This window comes from Candoia aspera, chromosome 2 (genome assembly GCF_035149785.1).
Source record: "Candoia aspera isolate rCanAsp1 chromosome 2, rCanAsp1.hap2, whole genome shotgun sequence".
In the NCBI taxonomy this organism is placed as follows: domain Eukaryota; kingdom Metazoa; phylum Chordata; class Lepidosauria; order Squamata; family Boidae; genus Candoia; species Candoia aspera.
In genome coordinates, this window is record NC_086154.1 from 248,897,085 (window position 1) to 248,918,052 (window position 20,968).

The 20,968-nt window shown below is 41.4% G+C and overlaps 1 protein-coding gene across 1 annotated transcript in view; it reads left to right on the forward strand.

Annotated features, from left to right (window-relative positions):
* ADAMTS12 (ADAM metallopeptidase with thrombospondin type 1 motif 12) overlaps positions 1-20,968 on the forward strand; it is a 177,879-nt gene that overhangs the window by 145,902 nt on the left and 11,009 nt on the right. The window contains exons 18-20 of the mRNA XM_063295767.1: positions 3,028-3,238; positions 6,226-7,275; positions 19,587-19,739. Of these exons, the coding sequence (XP_063151837.1) occupies positions 3,028-3,238; positions 6,226-7,275; positions 19,587-19,739 (1,414 nt within the window). The remainder of the gene's footprint in view (positions 1-3,027; positions 3,239-6,225; positions 7,276-19,586; positions 19,740-20,968) is intronic.

Consider the following 20,968-nt stretch of genomic DNA (forward strand, 5'->3'; position numbering starts at 1 on the left):
TTGAAAAGGTTTAAAGCTTAGCATTAATATTTTTTATTCTTCAAATTTCTATCACCGCCCATCTCTCCCAAAAGGGGACTTTATTATATTATTATGTATTATATACTACATTTATTATATAATACATAATAAATGTATTAAGCAGATTTCTTAGAAAATGTCAAAGGTTTTGGGTACTGTCATTACTGTAATCAAGCGTGCAGGACCACCTTCAGCTTCCCACTGCAAACTGTCCATCACGTGAAACTGAATCCTGGATGATTTTCAATATGCGTTTCTAAATCTCATTGTCTCTGGGTCTTGCTTTCTCAGTGGAGGAGCACAAGACTAGATAGAATCACTGCGAACATTTACTAAAGTATGCCATAATGGAGAATCAACCCTGATTAATGGTGTTAAAATTGGGTGGAACTTTTCATCCTGAGGCATGGAACAAAACACATGCCTGGTTCCCCTTGTCTTGCAATCTAAGTGACATGGATTGATCAGGAGATTATTGCTGGTCCTCAGGATGGAGAATATGGAACTATTTTGGGATCTAGGGCCACGTTTGGCCTTTTAGTGACAGGCCAGTAACTGCATTGCAAAAAATTAAGCAGGATTAGGACAAAGATATTGTTGGGCCTAGGGCAGACTAAACTGTATACGTACATACTCAGCATGCTTTCCCTTTTTGCATTATTAACATTTTGCGAAATGCAGAAAAGGTTAAGAAATTTTATGGCAAAGGAATTAAGGCATCTGATAAGGGGGAAAAAATACCATATATACTTGTGGATAACCCAAGGTTTTAGATTCCAAAATACACCTAAAAAATTGGGTTCAGCTTATCTGTGGATGGGCTTATCTGCAAGTATATACAGTAATACTTTTTAAAAGTACCCTTATATACTTGAGGATAAGCCCACACACTACCCACAGATAAGCCAATTGTGAAAATTTAAAACAGAATCTGTTCTAGAAAACAACATTTATTGATAGAAAATATGAAAATAAATGAAGTCCTTCAGAATATATTGAAAAAACATGAAAATTTCAAGGGTCAGCTTATCCACATTTTTCATGGTATTTTGGTTAAAAATTTGAGGATTGGCTTATCCGTGGATGGGCTTATCTGTGAGTATACATGGTATGATTAATTGTAGTTTATATCAATAGCATGTCACTATACCTCTCTATATCTTTCTAGTCTTACAAAGCATTCTTGCTTGTATCATATTCATATACTGCTTCAAGCACTGCCTTTGCAATATTTCTTTTATGTATTTCATTTTTCTAATATTTTTTCATACATGATTTGTACTTTCTCTTTCGGCAGTTATTCTACTTAAACTCTGGTTTCTTTCACATATTTCATTTCTTCTATATCCATTTTTTCCCAAGATCCACTACTGACAATACCACATAATAATGTTATTCTCTTGTATCCTTCACTAATTCTCTTAGTCCTTGATCATATCCAATCAAATCAGTCAAGATTTTTGAATCACTCTTTTCCTGTACACAGGAAGAGATGTGCTTAATCCATATATTTGAAAGAAAGAGAGCTTTTTCTAAGTAGATGATCACTACAAGTCAATCTTATCATTCATTCTTAGGTCTCCAAATGCCCAAGTTACTTATTCTGTGCTCTCTCATCTCATTCCCATTCATCCATTCATGCCACCCACCAGAGTAAACTTTTCTCTTGGATCTCATTCATTCATTCACTCACTCACTCACTCACTCACTCACTCACTCACTCACTCATTCATTCATTCATTCATTCATTCATTCATTCATAATGTTGCATGATTTTCACCCAAGCTGGTTCTTTTATTATCATCATTCACAGAATCAAGATATACAACTATCACCAACCTATGCATTCCTACATTTGTAAGAGTGCATCCATAACAATTAGATGATACCAATTCTTATTTTCTGTTAATGGTAAGGATGGTACTGGTTAATTTTGGCCAGTATGGCACAAGCTCAACCAAAGTCCAATTTAAACCCAAGCATCCTCACATTATTCTCTGCAAGCTAGGATCTCTAATCTAGAGACTACCTTAAAAATACAATTCCCCACATCTCAACAACTAGAAAGTATATAAAATATACTGGCACATGCCCAGGGTACATAGTTTTATTTTTTTTAAAAACACAGTAATAAAATTGATATGCTGTATCTCCCCATGTATGTATGTAACAACTTTCTTCTGCCATAATGGAAATTACAGTTTGATGGCAACTTTTGGCGGAGTTCTGAGTTGTGCTCAACCAAGGTTTTCATAGTCTCAGGGCGGTCCTGGGGTCTCAGGTTTTTTAGCTCTGATGGAGAAGAACCATTTCTGTTCACCACAGTGTGTGGACTTTTGGATCTCGATTATACTAGTGTTGTAGAGAGTTAAGAGGATGATCTTGATGAAGAGAGGGGAGGTATGTTACCAAAGCAACGATGAGTGAAACATCACTTAAGCCTGAAGGAGGAATGCGAAAAGGTCTCAGACAGAAACCTCCGTAATTCATATTAGTATAAGCAGGGGAGGAAGTAAAGCATAATTAGATTCGCAAGGTTCTGTTACTGTAGCCGTCTCAATAAAGTTCTAGTCTTCCTGTGGAGCTTATTTTCTGGACTGTTCTGTCTAGTGGGGCTGACGCTTATATGTAAAATGATAGCCATGGTCCATGAGGTCACGAAGGATTGGACACGACTTAACTACTGAACAACAACAACAACAAAGCCACTTCCAGTGGTAGTGATTGGGAAAGCAAATAGCATTACTCCTTGCAAATTAAAGATTGCTAGTAAGGAAATGCTCTTGCTGAGCTGGCATGAGTGTACCCTCATCCAATTTCCCATAGTCCAAGCTGAGAGAGTAAAAAATGTTGGAAGCCTAATACTTAATATGGAGAAATCTGGGCTCAGAATATGAGTATTTCAGCAGTCTCTTTGGTCTGCTTCCATAATATTGCTGATCTTGACTTTCCAGTTTCACTTCATGCACTTTGTTATTCTTCGTTCCCTTTTGGCTTTCTGTACAGATGGTGGGCAGGGGAATGGCAGCAGTGTTCCACCACCTGTGGCCCCACAGGAGAAAAGAAGCGCACTGTCCTTTGTATCCAGACAGTGGGATTTGATGAGCAGGCTTTGCCGGCAGAGGCGTGCCAGCATCTGCTAAAACCAAAGACTCGACTCTCATGTAATAGGGATACCTTGTGCCCATCTGACTGGACTGTAAGCAACTGGACTGAGGTAAGTTTGTAAATCAACTTTGATTATAAGAACTCAGGGCAGCTTAGAGTTGAGGTTAACATCCCATCCTTGGTTTAGATTAAGCAAGAGATGCGTATTCAGACCATTTTTCTCTCTAGGCCTATGAAAAGAGCTATTTTCCTATTGCACCTTTGGTATGTACAATTATTATTTTGCATTCTGTCTTGGTTCAGGAAGAGTTGGGTTTTGAATCCTGCCAGCTGCTTGAAAACACTGGAACTGCTGATTCTAAAACCAGTTTATCTGAATTCCCATGGCCTTTAAGATAAACTAAGGCAAGAAATAAATAATATTTTAGCAATCAGGAGTATCTACCTAGCAAAATTTGAAGATACGAAAGAATGTGTCCACACAGTTAAAGTAAGATAAGCAGACAGTTCCCCAGGGAAAGTAGAAGTAGAAAAATGAAAGTTCAAAACAGCCAATTCAACGTGTAGGAAAATGCTAATATCTTCAAATTTAGTACAAAAATAACAACAGGGAGACAGTTATTTACTCTCAATCCTCCATAATATTTGGATGGAAAACAAGCCAAAACTTAAAAAGAATTTTTTAAAAAATTAATCCCAAAAATAACAATAAGCACCAAGAGAGCCCGCCTCTCCTTGCTGTAGAAACCTCTCTTAGGGTAAATATACTTAAAAAATACATAAATTGGGTGATTTAGAAATGGTATGGCTGGTCTTAATGTCCCTTTAAGGCTACAGCGCAGCTTGGAAGTTTTGTAGTTGTAGTTTTTTGTTTTTCTGTAGTTTTTATCTTTGTTTGAAACTTAATAAAATTCTTATTTAAAAAAGTGCCCATTTTGTTAAGAAATGCGTAATTTGTATGTAAATGTAGGCTTTCATGCAGAAGTAAACAAAAACAAAAACAAATTTAACATGGAAATGGGCTATAGCAGACTTAGCAATGACTATCCATTATTTAGGATAGTGTTTGCCCAAGAAAAACAACATGCCTCTTGCTTTATAAATTAATGACTCTGTAGTTCTTTAATTAAAAATGTTTAAAGGTTTGCTGCCTCCTGTTATTAAGAAATCCTCTACTGATATTACTGTGATTAGAAGGGGACAGATGTGTAGCTTCTAACCCACATGGCTTCAAGCTGCTTTTTCTTCCCTTGTATAATAAATTAAATGAAGGGTAAAATTGGATATGATTTCACCAATATTCTTCTGCTGATTGATTTTATACCACCCATCAAGTCTCTTCTGATTTCTGGCCAAATGAAAACTTGAGATTTGGAACAACTGAATTAAGTGTTATTTTCAATTAATACTGTTGATGAAGCCTAACATCTAAATTAGTGATCTTGTGCATCAGCAAAGCATATTCTCCGGGAAGCAACTCCAGATGTGGCTCTGTAGTTTAATGTCTGCTAAAATGGTGTGTAACTAGGCTGGTGGATCTGAGTGCCTGCTCTGGATAGAATACCAGCAGCAATGTACAACAGACTTCCAAGATCATAGTGGATGCTGACATATCAAAAGGACAGCATATTATGTGCTCTTTCCTCTCAGCATGGAATAGTTAAGCATTATTTCAGTGTCCCAGGCAAAGCCAGGTATCAGTGAAGTTCAAGACTTCTGGAAGGTTCCAATGACCCCCGTTGGCGGAGTTCACACATTGCATTTAGCCATAGCATATTGTTTGGCTGCAATTTATAAACCATGGGCTATAGCTTTGCTTGCAGTATAAACCCAAACAGTTGTAGTTCATTCAGCATGATTGGTTAAAACAAGCCATGTTAGTGTGATGGGTGAATCCAATTGATGAAAAAACATTTAAAGGGTTGTGGGGCTGCACAGGCGAGCTTCCTCTCCTAAGGCTGACAGTGGCCATGCCCACTCGCTCATCCACCAGGCGTCTACCATCTGTTACTCTGGATCTCTGCTGGGAACAATATTCTTTGGAATACAACTCTTATTCATGCACTCCTGCTCTAATACTGCTGGCAGAGTGAAGCATAGACTTGGGAGGCTGTGAAAGTTGTAGGGCAGCCTTCTCCTCCCTGGTGCCTTCCAAATGTGTCAAACTACTGTATATCTCCCATAATTCTCAGTTAGCATGTCCATTGGGAACTGTACTATAAAAGTCATGTCAAACTTGACTCATTGTGACTTCAAGGCCATATTCATGGGGTATTTTTGACCATTACCTTTTACTGGGAAATTTTCTGACTTTCCCATCTAGCGTACATTTCTGAAATGTCCTGCTAGTCTCTCATCCAATTACTAACCAGTCTGACCCTTCTTAACTTTACAAGTTCAGCTGGATACTGCCACCTAGCTGGGCTAAAAAGCAAAGACTCAGTTAAATCAAGGTCAACCTTCAGTGATTAAGTATACATATCTCCGTAAGGGTTTGGTGTTTTTGTTTGTTTGTTTGTTTTGCCAGTATGGAAGTTTTTTCCATTGGCTTTTTCCAGGGGTTTTTTTTAGTGGCTTTTCAGCCTAGCTCCAGACCAAAGATTTTCTGGTGGTCTCCCATCTAATGATGAACCACGTCTCACTCTGCTAACCCTTTTTTTATCAGGCATGGTCAGCTAGGTGTCCCCAGTTGTACTACAATCTAAAACCCATACATTAGGGCAAGGTTGTCATAGAATTAACTCAACAGTTATGACATTCAAGAGTGACTGAAAGGATAGAGCCAGAAGCCATAGCTATGTAATGAAGTCAAGAGGCAAGGCTGAGATCGTAGGAATACATAAAGGTCAAGAAAACTTGTTGCTCAAGCCAAGTCGAAGCTCAACAGAAAGCTTGTTCTGACCTTTTCTATCCTGAAAAGTCCAATGGCTAGCTTGAATGGGTAGATCCAATCCATCAGGTAGAAATTTCCAGCTAAATATAAACCCTCAATTTCATGGCTACTGCCTCTGTAGTGCCAAAAAGCAGGTTAGGTATTTTTATTTGTCTCTTTGGAGGAGAAGTGGATGAGATATCTAAAGATAGTTTATTTTGCAGTGTACAGTTACCTGTGGTGGAGGAGTACGTACTCGTTATGTCACTTGTACCAAAAATAATGGAGAACCCTGTGATGTTTTGAAGAAACCCCACTCTAAAGCTCTGTGTGGTCTACAGCAATGCCTATCCACCCAAAGATTGCTGATGACTCATTTCAAGTTCCATAATGGAAAGATCATTAGAAGAATGGGGGCTACTCCCAGAAGAGGACCTTCAAAAAAATTGGCCACCCCAGAACCATGGCCAAGAATCTATTCAACAATAATACCCAGGCTCAAAAACATTACTTTGATACCCACTTCCTTTAGCCTTGCAAATTCTTCTCAAAACAAAGACTTGGAAGTAAAAATGTTACAAAACAATTCCACAGACTCAAACATACCCAATAATGTCTCCTGTGTAACTAGTGACAACAGCTTATTGCAAAACAGCACTCATGGACCTATCATAACTGATTCACATGTTACAAATGCTGGGAACATATCTTCAGAAGGTAGCTCCATAAACAAGGACTCCTTTACCATTGACCCCATGTATAACCCAAAGGGTAATTATTTAACTGAAGCATATGACACAATACCCAACAGTACTGAAGGAGATATAAAAGACAACATCCAGACTGAAAGATCAACAGAATCTTTCCTTACATTCACCACAAGCAAGGTCTCAAGAATCTCACATACAGATGATCAGCCTGATAATTTCAGCCAATTTTCTGTTACTCCAGCAAGAGGAATTGAGGTTTCATTGACGACAGATCTCAGAGGTCTTCATGTACAAATAAATCCACCTGTGACAGCAGATCCTGTTACAGAACAACCAACACTATTAGAAGATACATCAGAAGAGAAATCTGCAAACACAACCCCATCAAAGTCCTCTTTCAGTGAAATATCTCCTTGGCCCACAGAAAGTCCATTTGTGCAAGACACCACTATACCAAAGAACAGTGAGAATGTTTTTAAAACAATGTTAATAAATGACTCTGATTCAGAAAACTTCAGAAACCTCCATATTGATGCCTATTGGTTGGTGGGAAACTGGAGTGAGGTGAGTATTCACACTCTTACATTGTTTACAACTGTCAATGCAATACTATTTTTATCAGCACCATCTTTATCATTCTTAGCTTTTTCAGATGAAGAACCTTTTAACTGTGTTCCTGATAAATACTACTATCCATGTGTATCCCCTATAAAACTTAATTTTTAATATAGCTAACCCTTTTCTGGGTCATTTCTGGTCCTTTTCTTCCAGCTGCATAGATTGATAAAATTGAAAGTGGATCTTAGGTTTCATGCAGTGGCAATTAAATGCTAAGGGATAAAGTACTTTCTCTATTTTCCTGTAGTGATGCATCCAAAGAGCAGACACTTGGTTTGAAAATATTTTCAGCCATTATATTTTGGAAGCTGATGAATATTCCCAAAAAAACAGTATCTCACAAATGACAGCATGGAAGACAACCTCACCTATCTTAGGGTCCTTTTATTTACATTCCTTTGCAAATAAAAATAACATCTAGCTAACCTCCAGCCTTGTACATTAGCAACTATGATCCATTTCATGACCCTTCATTTAATGTGTAATTTAATGTTTTAGCAAGTAGCATTATTGAGATTTTCTCCCAGTACAAACATCAGCTTCAAAGAAACCCTTTTTAGCTGGATTGTGGTGAGGAAGAATGGATGAATCTCCTCCATCATCTGCTGCTACAGGCCTCATCCTTATCAGGGCCCTCCTGTCTGACCATTTGTGCGTTCTGGAAAATGCACGTTAGATGTTAAGATAAGTGTAAGTCCTGCCAAGTGTATTTATCTGTTAGATTTATCTGTTAGATTTATCTAAGTCAAAGTGGGACACATAGCACTTCTAATTTTTTCCCACAACAAGTCTGTGAGAGAGGTTTAGCTGGGAGATTGTTGACTGCTCCAAAGCCATGTGAGTTCTCATGGCTGGGAGCAGATTTGAACCTGGAACTTCCAGATCCTAGTCCAGTGCCTCAATAATTATTCCACATTGGTTCTCAAAACTATTTCTGGGTAAACAAGCTTGAGTCTGAACTCACAGGTTTTGAGAGGGCAAAATATTTATTTTGGATAGTATTTTGTTCCAATGCTTACCAGCATCTTTCATTCTTTTTTTCACATTGTATTTTCTCCATGGGTGCACATTTTCCTGCTTTAGGTTAAGTGTGTGTGTGTGTGTGTAGGCAATGCTGAAAGAATTCACTAAAAATGGGGACTGGTTTGCTAAGAACTGTATGTCTAGCAATGAAAAGGTAAAGGGGCAAAGGTTCTTTAGAAAAGATAGAACTGGGTGCCAACAGCCTCTCGAAATCTCCTGTGCATTTCAGTGAAAAAAAGTAGGAAACAGGCAGAGAAGGGAGATCATTTCGGTAAATTTCTCTAGGGAAAGAAAAAGTTCTCTAGTATGTTATTGAGGATGGTGCTAATCAATAGCAGCAGAGGCAGCCTTATACAGTACTTATTTCTTCCTTTTTTCCTGATTTGATTTGTTTTTCTGGTGCTCTCCTAACTGTGTTAGCAGCCTGCATCAGATGCGGGGTTTTTTTTCATTTTTAACAAGGTCCCAGGTTACTATTGTTGCAGAGCAAACTTTCCCATCCTGGGGTCCCAACAGTCCCAAAATATCCAGAAGTGATAGAAGCTCCAGGTGGGGGAAAACAATTTTGCTAGATTTGATGGGGGGAGGGTCTGAAATCACCATAAAAATACAGCAGAGAACATTTGGAGATGGGGTGGAAAAATTTTCTGGGTTTGAAGGGATGCAAATAATAGGAAAATCTCAGCAGTGGTCCCCAAAATTTCAGCTCAGCTCTAAAATCCTGGAGATAATCCCTATCTTTAACTGGGCAAACGTAGCTTGTGTTGGATACATCATCCCCATCCACCAAATGGTTCCCTTTATGGTGCAGAATAGAGGAGGGATCATCTGGTATCCGACTTTCCATTTCTGTTCTGCTTTGTGTTATGTACATAAAAGGGATAAATTTGGAATGAACAAAGGCCATTCCCTTTGGGACTGTCCATGCTAATTACCACAGTATTATTTCCAGTGGCTCTGGAAAGTTCTGTATTTTTGATATAGATATATAGATAATTTTATCTATTTGCTTGCTTGCTTGCTTGTTTACTTCCATTTTTATGATTGCCCGTCTCAAATACATGACTCTGGGTGGCTAACAACAATTAAACTAGATCAGTGTTTCTCAGCCTTGGTAACTTTAAGATGTGTGGCCTTTAACTCCCAGAGTTCCCCAGCCAGCTGGGAAACTCTGGGAGTTGAAGGCCACACATCTTAAAGTTGCCAAGGTTGAAAAATGCTGAACTAGGTAAAAGAAAGAAAGAAATTAAAAATCATATAAAAACATGCAGATCAGTAGAGTTCCCAATGTAAATTCTTGCCTGTTCATGTTTCCCTTTCCCTCCTTTTGCCTGCCTTTTATCTTATTTTGCCACTTAGCTGCTTTTGATGTTTGTTAATATTTACTAAATAAACCTCAAACTCTTTTTGCTAGCTGTACTGAGCAGCATGTGGGCTTGCTCTGCTCCGGAGATAGGGATTTACTGGGAGTGCACTAGATGCCAACAGAACTGGAAATTACCCACATTTCCAAGTCTGCACAGGGAGTCACTTCTGAGAATGGCTCATTTACTGCTTTGCATGTAAAGGTTGAAAACTGCTTATTAAGTAGCAAATTACAACTCCTTGGGAATTTCTGGGGTACTGTCATAAAGAGATTCGTAACACTTGAAAAAGCAATTGGGCAAGGTGAAATTGATTATTTCCTGTTTTGCCAAATTAATTAATAAAGCACCGTGGAGAATTGCAGGGAAACTGAATAACTGTGCACAGCTGTTGCTTATCTCTTTGGGGTTTTAGGGAAATAGAAGCAACCTTTTCTACTGTATTTATAAAGGCAAGGTACTAAGCCTTTCAATCACATTTGATCCTCTGAGACTGTCAGAAGGATTAAAACACCTTCTTTTCCCACAGTCTGTGCCAAGCTGGGAGTCCAATAAAACACACACAATGATTGGTGGGTCAAAATATGTTTATTCACCAAAATTATTAAGTTGCTTTGGGTGGGTGGCCATGCAGTACTTCTCTTTGATTCCCTTTTTATAGAGTTCTGAAATTTAGAAATTTAGCCAGTTATTACCAATGGAATGGAATGTGGTAGCTTATTACAGACAAAGGCTTCCTTATCTTAGAGATAAAACAGATGCCTCCTTATTTATAGCTAAACAAATGTTTCTTTATCTAGAGCTAAAACAGCTATATATGCATAAGATATATGTCTTCCGTTACATGGGTTTGCTATGTGATGTCTCTAGAAAGCCATCTTTTATACAATGGCATTACTTAGTTTAAACTTATTGTAAACATATAAGAAAGATATCCCAACAAGACTGCCTTAGACTGGTTTACTTTGGGGTGCTTCAGCTTAATTTCAAATCAAATGAGTATTGCCTTCCAAGTTTTTCTTCAAGCTAAAAAGAAATTAAGTTGAATTTTCATTGAGTAGAATATTTAGCCTAGCTTTGAAGCAAAAGCATTCTTGAGAAAATTAGTGGGAGAATAGAAGGTTTTACAATGCATTCTGCAAGCCAAATATTTTCATTTTGTATTAATTCAGATGAAGGTTTTCCTTTTACCTGCCATTTAAATAATAGATACTTCTTAATTTACCTCAACAATGCATGGAATGAGAGCTGCCAAATGTATAGGCTGAATTCAGAAGTGGCAGAGACACCTGGGATCACACTGTTAACATGGAAAAAGTAAAGAAAACAGATGTCTATTTTTGCTTTTTTTTTGATTATGCAAAGACTTTTGACTGTGTACGCGTCAACAAATTGTGGATAGCCTTTAAGAATCATATCCTGGCCATCTCATCTGTCTATTGAAGAATTTATATGATAATCAGGAAGCAACAGTTTGAATGGAATATGGAGCAACTAAATGTTTCAGAACTGGGAAAAGAGTATACCAAGGATGTATACAGATCCCTTATTTATTTAACGTATATGCAGGAATACAGGATTTTTATTATTATTGTTTTATTTTGTTTCATCTAGTCAGTGTGGACTCCTGGCGACTGCCTGAACAAGTCCCTGCAGTTTTCGTGGTAAGATTTCAGAAGTGGCTTGCCATTGCCTTCTTCCTAGGGCTGAGAGAGAGTGACTGGCCCAGGGTCACCCAGGCAGGACTAGAACTCATGGACTCCTGGTTTCTGCCTTAACCACTACAAACTAGTGCTCTATGCGTGATACATTATGAGAAAGACTGGACTAGAAGAAATACAAATTGCAATTAAAAATGCTGGAGCAAACAGTAACAACCTAAATATGTTAATACCATTCTGATGTCTAGAGGTAAGGAAGACTTAAGGGATCTCTCATTACGGGTGATAGAAGAAACAGTGAAAGTCATTTGCTGCTCAATACTTTAAAAAGTAGATTATGTCAATAGGCAATGCCAAGGCAATGTAAAAAACTGGAGAAGTTGAAGTCATAATAGACTTTATCTTCCTAGCTCAAATTTTCACAGGGATGATGACTGTGGCCATGAAACAAAATGACTGCTATTTGGAAGAAAGATTACGACAAGTCTAAACAAAATATTAAAGTACTGAGATATAACTTTGACAACAAAGGTATGTGGAGTCAAGGATGTGATTTTCCTAATTGTACAGTAATATATGGCAGTGAAAGCTGGACTGTCAGAAAGGCTGAACAAAATAAAACTTATGCCTTTGAAGTTTTTGAGAATAACTTGATCCGCAAGAAGAAAATCATTCAATACTTGAGGAAGTAAAACCAGATTGCTCGCTGGAAGCACTAATCAAGACCGTAAAGCTTAAGTATTTTTGACAGGCAAGAGCAAGAGTAATCAGATCCTCATGCTTGGAAAAATCAAAAGCCATCAAAAAGAGGCTGGCAGAAGACAAGGTGACTAAATACTATCGCTGAAGGCAAAAGCATGCATGGGCTTAGGACAATTCAAAGAAGCAGTTACTGACAGTCCTGGTGAAATGATGTCTCTTGGGTCACAAAGAGTCAGAAGTGATGGAACACAACCTGTAGTTGCTCCAACAGCATGCTGCTAAGTCAGACGTTTAACTGCTGCAATGAATTCTTTTCACATTTGCTACTTGTTAGTGTAAAGATTGCCTATTCTAAAACACCATCAGACTCATGAGCAGGATCACAAAGATATCTGATTTATTAAAGAATAGTATGCAGGATCACAAAGAAAGCTGAGAATGAAAAAAGCCCTCCAAATGCAAACTAAAAACCCTCGGTATGAATGAGATCCCTCCCCCCGGGGGATCTTCCCAAGCTCACAATCCCAGGTGCTCCTAACGGTTTCTGATGGTCCGCGGGACCATCAGAGCACATAACCCAAACACGTTCCATTGAAATGGACATAGATACAGAGCTTGGTACAAGGTCTCACAGCAGCTCCCTCCCAAACAGAAATGCGCGTCAGCGCCATGGCATGTGAAACGTTACCATGTACAGTGTATATTGAAACAGTGAACATGACATACTGCCCCCCAAAAGAAAGAAAACACTAAGCGGCAGGCTTTAAAGGGTAAGCTAAGTGGAAATGGTTAACTAAATCAGGAGCATTAACGTGGTGAGCACACACCCATTCAGGATGAGGAAAGTGTTTCCAGCGGATCAGATACTGGAGGGTGCCTTGAAGCTTGCGAGAATAAAGGACCTCCTTGACTTCAAAGTGCTGTTGGCCGTCAATCATGATTGGAGCAGGAGGAGGAGGTTGGGGATGCCAGCAGGAAGAGTGGTGGACAGGCTTGAGCAGGCTGCAATGGAAAACAGGGTGCAAGTGTTTCAAATTGTGAGGCAGGTCCAACTTAACAGTAACTGGATTGATAAGACCAACAATAGGGAAAGGACCAATGAACTTGGGAGCAAGTTTTTTAGAGGGTTGTGGGGACTTGATGAATTTGGTAGATAAATATACTTGATCCCCAATTTTGAAATCGTGTTGCAAAGAACGAAATTTATCGGCTTGAAACTGGTAAGCAGCCTGGGCATCAGCCAAAGCCTGTTGAATCACCAGCCAGGAATCAGCAAGCTTAACAGCCCAGTCAGAGGCAGAACAGGATTGGGGAGGGGGTTGTGGCAGCTCAGGGATGGGAACAAAGTTGTGACCAGAAACCACATGAAAAGGGGTTTGCCCAGTACTCTGATGGACAGTATCGTTGTAAGCCACTTCAGCAAAAGACAGCAAGTCCACCCAATTGTCCTGATGGTAGTTAATGTATTCTCTAAGGAATTGTTCAAGGGTGGAGTTCAAAATCTCAGTAGATCCGTCAGTCTCAGGATGGGATGACATGGACAGTGCCTGTTTGGTGCCAATCAATTTTAAAAATGATTTCCAAAACTGGGAAGTAAACTGTGTCCTGCAGTCGCTGACCAAACGGGAGGGGCTACCGTGGAGATGGTAGATGTGGATGAGAAATAGGCGGGCCAATTGCGGGGCCGATGGGATGGACGCACATGGAATGAAATGGGCTTGTTTGGAGAAAAAATCTTTTACAACCCAAATGACAGTTTTCTTCTGACTGGGAGGTAGGTCCACAATAAAATCCATAGAAATCTCATCCCAGGGACGGGATGGGCTGGCCACTGGCTGTAGAAGCCCCTGTGGTTTTCCTCCTTTTCGCTTTGACATGGCACAAACAGGACAGGAAGCAACATAGTCTTTTACATCACGCCTTAAGGTTGGCCACTAAAATTGACGGCGAACCAAATGCAAGGTTTTGACAAAACCAAAGTGTCCAGCAAGTTTATCATCATGGGAACGCTGCAAAACATCAGCTCTTAAAGTTTCAGGCACATAAAGGCGGTGTTCCACCCACACCAGGCCGTTTTCAAAAGAAACATTGTCTCTGTTAGCTAGCAACCAAGTGTCAGATTTCAGTGCCTGGAGAAAGTCCTTCTGTAACTGACAAGGAACTTGCACTTTCCGCTTCCCAGACTGGGCTGGGGGCGGGGATGCCTGCGCACAGGTCTGGCTCCGGGTGACAGCAACTAAGACCAGTTGTGATTCAGTGAGAACAATCCCAACCACATCTGCTACTTGGTCAAGGTCCTGAGGTAAACATGACAAAGCATCGGCCAGAAAGTTTTTCTTTCCCGGAATAAATTTTAACTGGAAGTTAAAGCGACTGAAAAATTGAGCCCAGCGAATTTGTTTAGGACTGAGACGCCGGGGTGTGTGGAGGGCTTCCAAATTCCTGTGATCAGTCCAAACCTCAAAAGGGCATTTAGCGCCTTCCAGGAGGTGACGCCAGGCTTCCAAAGCGGCTTTTACAGCAAAAGCCTCCTTTTCCCAAACATGCCACCGGCGTTCAGTTTCAGAAAATTTTCTGGACAAATAAGTGCAGGATTTTAAGTGATTTTCAGAATCTCTTTGTAACAATATAGCCCCAACTGAGGAGTCAGAAGCATCAACTTGGACCACAAAGGGGTGTTCAGGATCGGGGTGCTGTAGAATAGGCTCAGCAGTAAAGAGGGTTTTTAACTTCTCAAATGCTGCCTGGCATTCAGGCATCCAATTCAGCACTGCCCCAGGGTTTTTTACTTTGCGTGTCTCCCCCAAGCCCTTGGTACGGAGTAAATCAGTGAGGGGCAAAGCAATCTCAGCAAACCCCTGGATAAATTGGCGAAAGTAATTACTGAACCCAAGGAAACTTTGCAATTGCCTCCGGGTGCGGGGCCGTTCCCAACTTAAAATTGCCTGAATTTTTCCAGGGTCCATTTCAATGCCCTTGTCAGACACCCTATAGCCTAGATAGTCAAGTTGGGTCTTGTGAAACTCACATTTGGAAAGCTTGGCATAAAGCTTGGCATCTCTAAGCTTGCTTAACACATATTTGAGGAGGCGTTCGTGTTCCTCCTCGGTTTCAGTGTAAATGAGAACATCGTCTAAATAAACCAGGACTCCTTTAAACAAATGATCATGTAATACTTCATTAATCAATTGCATGAAGACTCCGGGCACCCCTGCCAACCCAAAAGGGAGGACTTTGTACTGAAATGAACTCAATGGGCAATTAAAAGTGGTTTTCCACTCATCTCCAGCTTGTATGTGGATGCGGAAATAGGCTTCACGAAGATCAAGCTTGGAGAAAATCTTGCCCTTAGACAAGTGAGCTAACATGTCCTTCATGAGCAGCAGAGGGTACTTGTTGGAAATTGAGATGGAATTTAACCCCCAATAGTCTGTACAGAGTCGAAGCGTGCCATCTTTCTTTTCCCGGAATAGCACAAGGGCCCCAACTGGGGAATTTGCAGGTTCAATAAACCCCCTTGACAGATTTTTGTCAATAAAGTCCCGTAATGCCTCAAGCTCCTTCTGAGTCATTGGATAAAGTTTCGGCTTGGGCAATTGAGCGTTGGGAACCAACTCTATTGCAGTCAGTTTTCCGATGGGGTGGTAGCTGATCTGCTTCCATTTCCCCAAAGACGTCTGCAAAGTCTTGGTATTGATCGGGCAAGCCTTCTAAATGTGCCAAACTAGGGCGTGGCATGGCAATTGCAGCCCTTCCCACCCCTGCACTTGAGGCTCTCTCCACGGTAGGGGCTTGGTAAAACCCATCCTTAAAAGTCAGAGTTCTGTCTTCCCAATTTATATGTGGGCTTTGATAGGTCAACCAGGGAATCCCCAGAATTACCAAGGGGTTGCCAACAGGTGCCACTACAAATTTCAATTCACCAGTCTCATGGTGGCTGCCCATTTGCATTGCGACAGTTCCAGTGAAATGGGTTGCTGCCCCCCCCCCCATTGAACCATCCAACTGTGTGAAGATCAAAGGCTGCTGGAGGGGGAAGCTAGGCAGGTCCAAAGCAGCAACCAGATCAGGGTGAATCAGACACCTGGAACACCCAGAGTCAACTAAAGCCCAGACCTCTGTAGTCTTTGTGCGGGAGCCCAATTTCACTTTTACTGCTAAAGTGGGACAGTCAGCACTCACCATAGCATCCTCGCGCCCATCCTCCCCCACCTCCCCGCAGGCACTCTTCATGGCAGGTGGCTGGCGTTTCCCACCGGCTCCTTAGAGTCATCTTCAGCCTCTCCCGAGAAGTAGAACACTTCCTCAGCGTCGGCTGCCCCCTTGGCTGCTGTCATCCGCAGCAAGGGGGCAGTGATTTGGCCGGCAGCTTGCCCGCTCGATCTCCAGCCTTGGCTTTTGGGCAATCAGCTGCTCGATGCCCTTCCTTTCCGCATCGTAGACAGTGACCCCTCACATAGCGCTGATCTCTCTCCTCTTCCCAGGCTCTATAGCCTGGCCGGGCAGCAGTTGCGCCACTTCAGGGTCCCCTCATGGTGGCTGGTTGTTTTTCAGGTCGTTTGGTTTGCGTGAAGGTATGCTGGGTGTTCTCAGCCTTGCCGGCCAGACAGATCCATTCATACAATGTCTCTGGGTCATCTCTACACAACGCCCACCACAGGACGTCCCGGTTGAGTCCCTCTTTAAACAGTTCTATTAAGGTTGACTGAGACCAGTCGGGGATTTTCCCAGCTAAAGCCTTAAACTCCAGGGCATAATCAGCTACAGACAGTTGGCCCTGGGTAAGATCCTTCAGTGCCTTTTTAGCTCTTGCCTTGGCTAGAGGACCCTCAAAATGCAGCTTTAACGCCCACATGAAGTCCTCGAAATAATCAAGTGCAGGGGAGTCAGCCTCACTTAATTGAACATACCAGTCAGCTGCTCATCCCTTCAACTTGGTGGCAATGGCAGTTATTTTAGCCTCTTCGGAAGGGAAGTATGCTCCAAACTGCCTCATGTAACTTTTAGCGTTAGTGAGAAAGAAAGATAACTTGGTTGGATCCCCATCAAACTTGACAGGAAAGTCTTTCACCCCCACTCCTGTTGGAGCTGAATCAGTGGCTGCTTGAGTGGTTGGGCCCCAGGTTACAGTAGTTCTCCCTCCTTGGGGTGGGGACGCTGGTGGTCGAACTCTGCGGGGTGGAGATTCATCCTGGCGCCATCTCCGGCCCCGCTCCACCGGCAGTCCGGGTGAGGGGATGGAGGATGATTGCGTGGAGCTGGAATCTCCTTCGCGTCTCAGCTGCCCCCCCCCCCATGATAGAGACAGGTTTCTTAACATGTACTCCATCGATTCTATTTTGGCCTCCACCACTCTCAGCCTTTCAGGGGTTTGAGATTCCTCCCTCCCTCGCATGTTAGGCTGTCTCCCTGTTGATACCATGGTAGATTCTACGTTTCGGGTCAGCGGGAACCAATACTTCCAGGATGCCTGGGACATCCCTGGCTGGGGTTCTCCCATTTCATCCCAGGTGATCAACTCTGCAGGCGATTTGCTGGGTGCCGGTTGCTCTGGTTCTCTCCCATTGTCGGATTCCTCCACCTCAGGGCTGGAACTCGAATCCTGCCGGAAACCTGAAGGTTCTGGGGTGAGGCTCAGTTCTCCGCTCTTGACCATTGACTCGGGCATCAAGCCAGTCAGTTCCTCAAGTCCCCCAGTCATGAGCTTGGACTCGGCCATCGTTAACTATTTTCCCTCACAAGAAACTAATCTTGGTAGGAGCTAACAGTACAACTTTGGTGATTCTCAGCTTTATGTAAAGATTGCCTATTCTAAAACACCATCAGACTCATGAGCAGGATCACAAAGATATCTGATTTATTAAAGAATAGTATGCAGGATCACAAAGAAAGCTGAGAATGAAAAAAGCCCGCCAAATGCAAACTAAAAACCCTTGGTACGAATGAGATCCCTCCCCCCGGGGAATCTTCCCAAGCTCACAATCCCAGGTGCTCCTAACGGTTTCTGATGGTCCGCGGGAAAAGCCCTTGAGCAGAGCACATAACCCAAACACATTCCATTGAAATGGACATAGATACAGAGCTTGGCACAAGGTTTCACAGCAGCTCCTTCCCAAAGAGAAACGCGCGTCAACGCCATGGCATGTGAAATATTACAATGTACAGTGCACATTGAAACAGTGAACATGACAGTTAGCAATTCAAATCAAATCAGGTACCCAGTGAGGGTACTTCCATTGAAGAATAGCTTGCATATTGTCCATCAAGCTAAGGACTTTTCACTTTCCATAAATGTTGTATTTATACTACTATCAACTCTGGTCAGACCATTCTGTAGTTGGAGATGTCTTGTTATGCCTTTTATTTTGTGACATATACATATAGTACACACACCTGCAAATGGAATTGAGGGAATCCTACAGATTACATTTGTTCTTTAAGATGTGCTACCCATGTGAGGAAGATGATTTTATTTGAGGCAACCCTGAAACATCTACTAGACTATATTTTTATCCAGGACTGTTGGGTTTTTTTTAATCCAATATGTCCAATTCTCAGAGACTGCCTGGACAAGTCCCTGCAGTTTTCTTGGCAAGGTTTTTCAGAAGTGGTTTGCCATTGCCTCCTTCCTAGGGCTGAAAGAGAGGGACTGGCCCAAGGTCACCCAGCTGGCTTCATGCCTAAGGCAGGACTAGAACTCACCGTCTCCTGGTTTCTAGCCTGGTACCTTAACCACTGCACCGAACTGGCTCTTGAACTGTTGATACCTTCAGACTAATTTGATAAAGAGAAACTGGGAAGAGGAGCAGAAGAATGAGATGCAATCTGAAGAAGTTCACAGATTGTATAATATCTCTTTAGAGTCAATGGAAACAACTGAGTATCGGGTTAAAAACAGCCGTCACAGAAATTTCATTTCTTAAGTTTTGCAAAGTTCACAAAAGTTTGGAGTTGGGTGGCTAATAAATTCAAACAAACAAACAATCTGCAGAGATTTTACTCTCTGCCTTTGCTATGTTTGTTGTTGTTGCTGATTGATAGTAAATATGTTGCTTAATAAATTAGCTTCATTTCTATTCACTCTCAGCTGTCTTAGCTGGAAAAGGGATGCTAAATATACATCTTAAAAGGGTATCCCAGAAATATAATTAAAATAGGAATGTCCAGAGTCAATGTCCTATACTATCTATTTTTTTCCGTCAGTCTCACTCTTCATCCAAAAAGGTTTTTAGAGTGGCTTACAGTTGCTCAGGGAAAATTCCTTCTTGCAAGCTTACAAACTAAAAGACATGACCTACAAGGAACAGAAATGGGGAGAACAGCTATTTTAAGCATCGGCTCTGGAGATGATTTAGCTTAATATCCATAGCTATGCACCGTTCGATCAGGTGAAAAGACTGACGGAGGTGATGTTTCAGCAGGACACATGGAACAGCCAGCCTTGTTTCTCATTTCCTTCTTCTGTATCCTGAAGAAATGGCAGCATTATTTCTCTGCTCTGTTCCAGTGCTCTACCACATGTGGTGTTGGAGCCTTTTGGAGACCAGTGGAATGCAACACCAGGAATGAGTCTGACTGCCAGCACATTAAAAAACCCGATCCAGCCAGGAGATGCTATCTTCGGCCATGTGCTCAGTGGAGAGCCGGAGACTGGAGCAAGGTAAAGAAAGCTGGCCCAGTGTGATTGTCAAATATTATTTATTGGGGATTTTTGCTTTTTGGACACCAAAAGAGCCCACAAGGTAGTTTCTTCTCTGGCCCTGATTAAAAGTGTTTGCTCCTTTCCATAAGCAAGTAACGAGGGAAATGCATTTTATTCTCGACATATCCCCAAAATGTAACATAATTTCTTTTACCCTGAAGTTTCCCAAATAAATGTAATGGTTCCTGAACCAGAGTAACTGACACTTGTAACACTGAAGTGCAAAAATGGAAAAAAATCAAAATAATTATACTTTTTCAAAGCTAATTTTGAGGCAGATCTCTTTCTGTAGAGCGTTCCCTATTCATACTGGCTATTATTATCTTTCCTGTTCTTAACAACTGAGATACTTCAACAATAAACATTTTTATTAGTTAAATTTCAATTGTTTCTCTCATGTTGTTATTCCAGGCTCTTATCAAAAGTAGATCCTGGGAATAATAACCTGAGCCTATTCAATGTGAACACTTCAAAGCATTTTAGAATTTCCACAGAAGTTACATGTTCAGCCAGAAGCAGTTACGAAAGGGATGATGGAGTTTCTGACCTTCAATACTTGATATTTATTAGCTTCTCATTCAGTAGGATCCAGGGTACCTTGTTTTAAGCAACTCCAGTTCCACGCAGAGTCCTCATGCTTCTCACCTTTTCCTCACTGAAAGGGGCAGACTACAGTACAGTCTTGGATGGCACTATATTGCTGAGTGGCTCAAGATTTAAATTGTCAGGCTTTTTTCACCAACCACCTCTCCCTCAGAAATCTAGCTTCTTGGGAAACCTCCATAAGCCCTTGCTTCCCATTACTGCTGTAGTGCTTTCAGACCTGGGCTGCAAAAATCCTGTTGAGGTGAGATGACACCAAAGAGTAAGTGTTCTGTTTCTCTTTGCTGCCATCTAGTGGTTGACTAGATTTTTGTAACCCAGAGCTGGTGGCCCTAATTGTTGTCCATCCTAACCATGCTCTCTTGGCCAATCTGATCTTTTCATAGACAGACTGACACCCCTCCCTCAAATTTGGAAGGCTGGCAGTTTGGTGCCCTCTTATCTAGAGTGTTGTAGCACCTGCTTTGGTGCCTTGCTCCAAGGAATCCTACGTTGTTCTGAACAGTTCTGATGCCCTGAGGCATCAGGGCAAAAAAGTCCACTTGCCAGGCCCAAATACTTGGCTCTCAGGGGTCCTTGCTTGG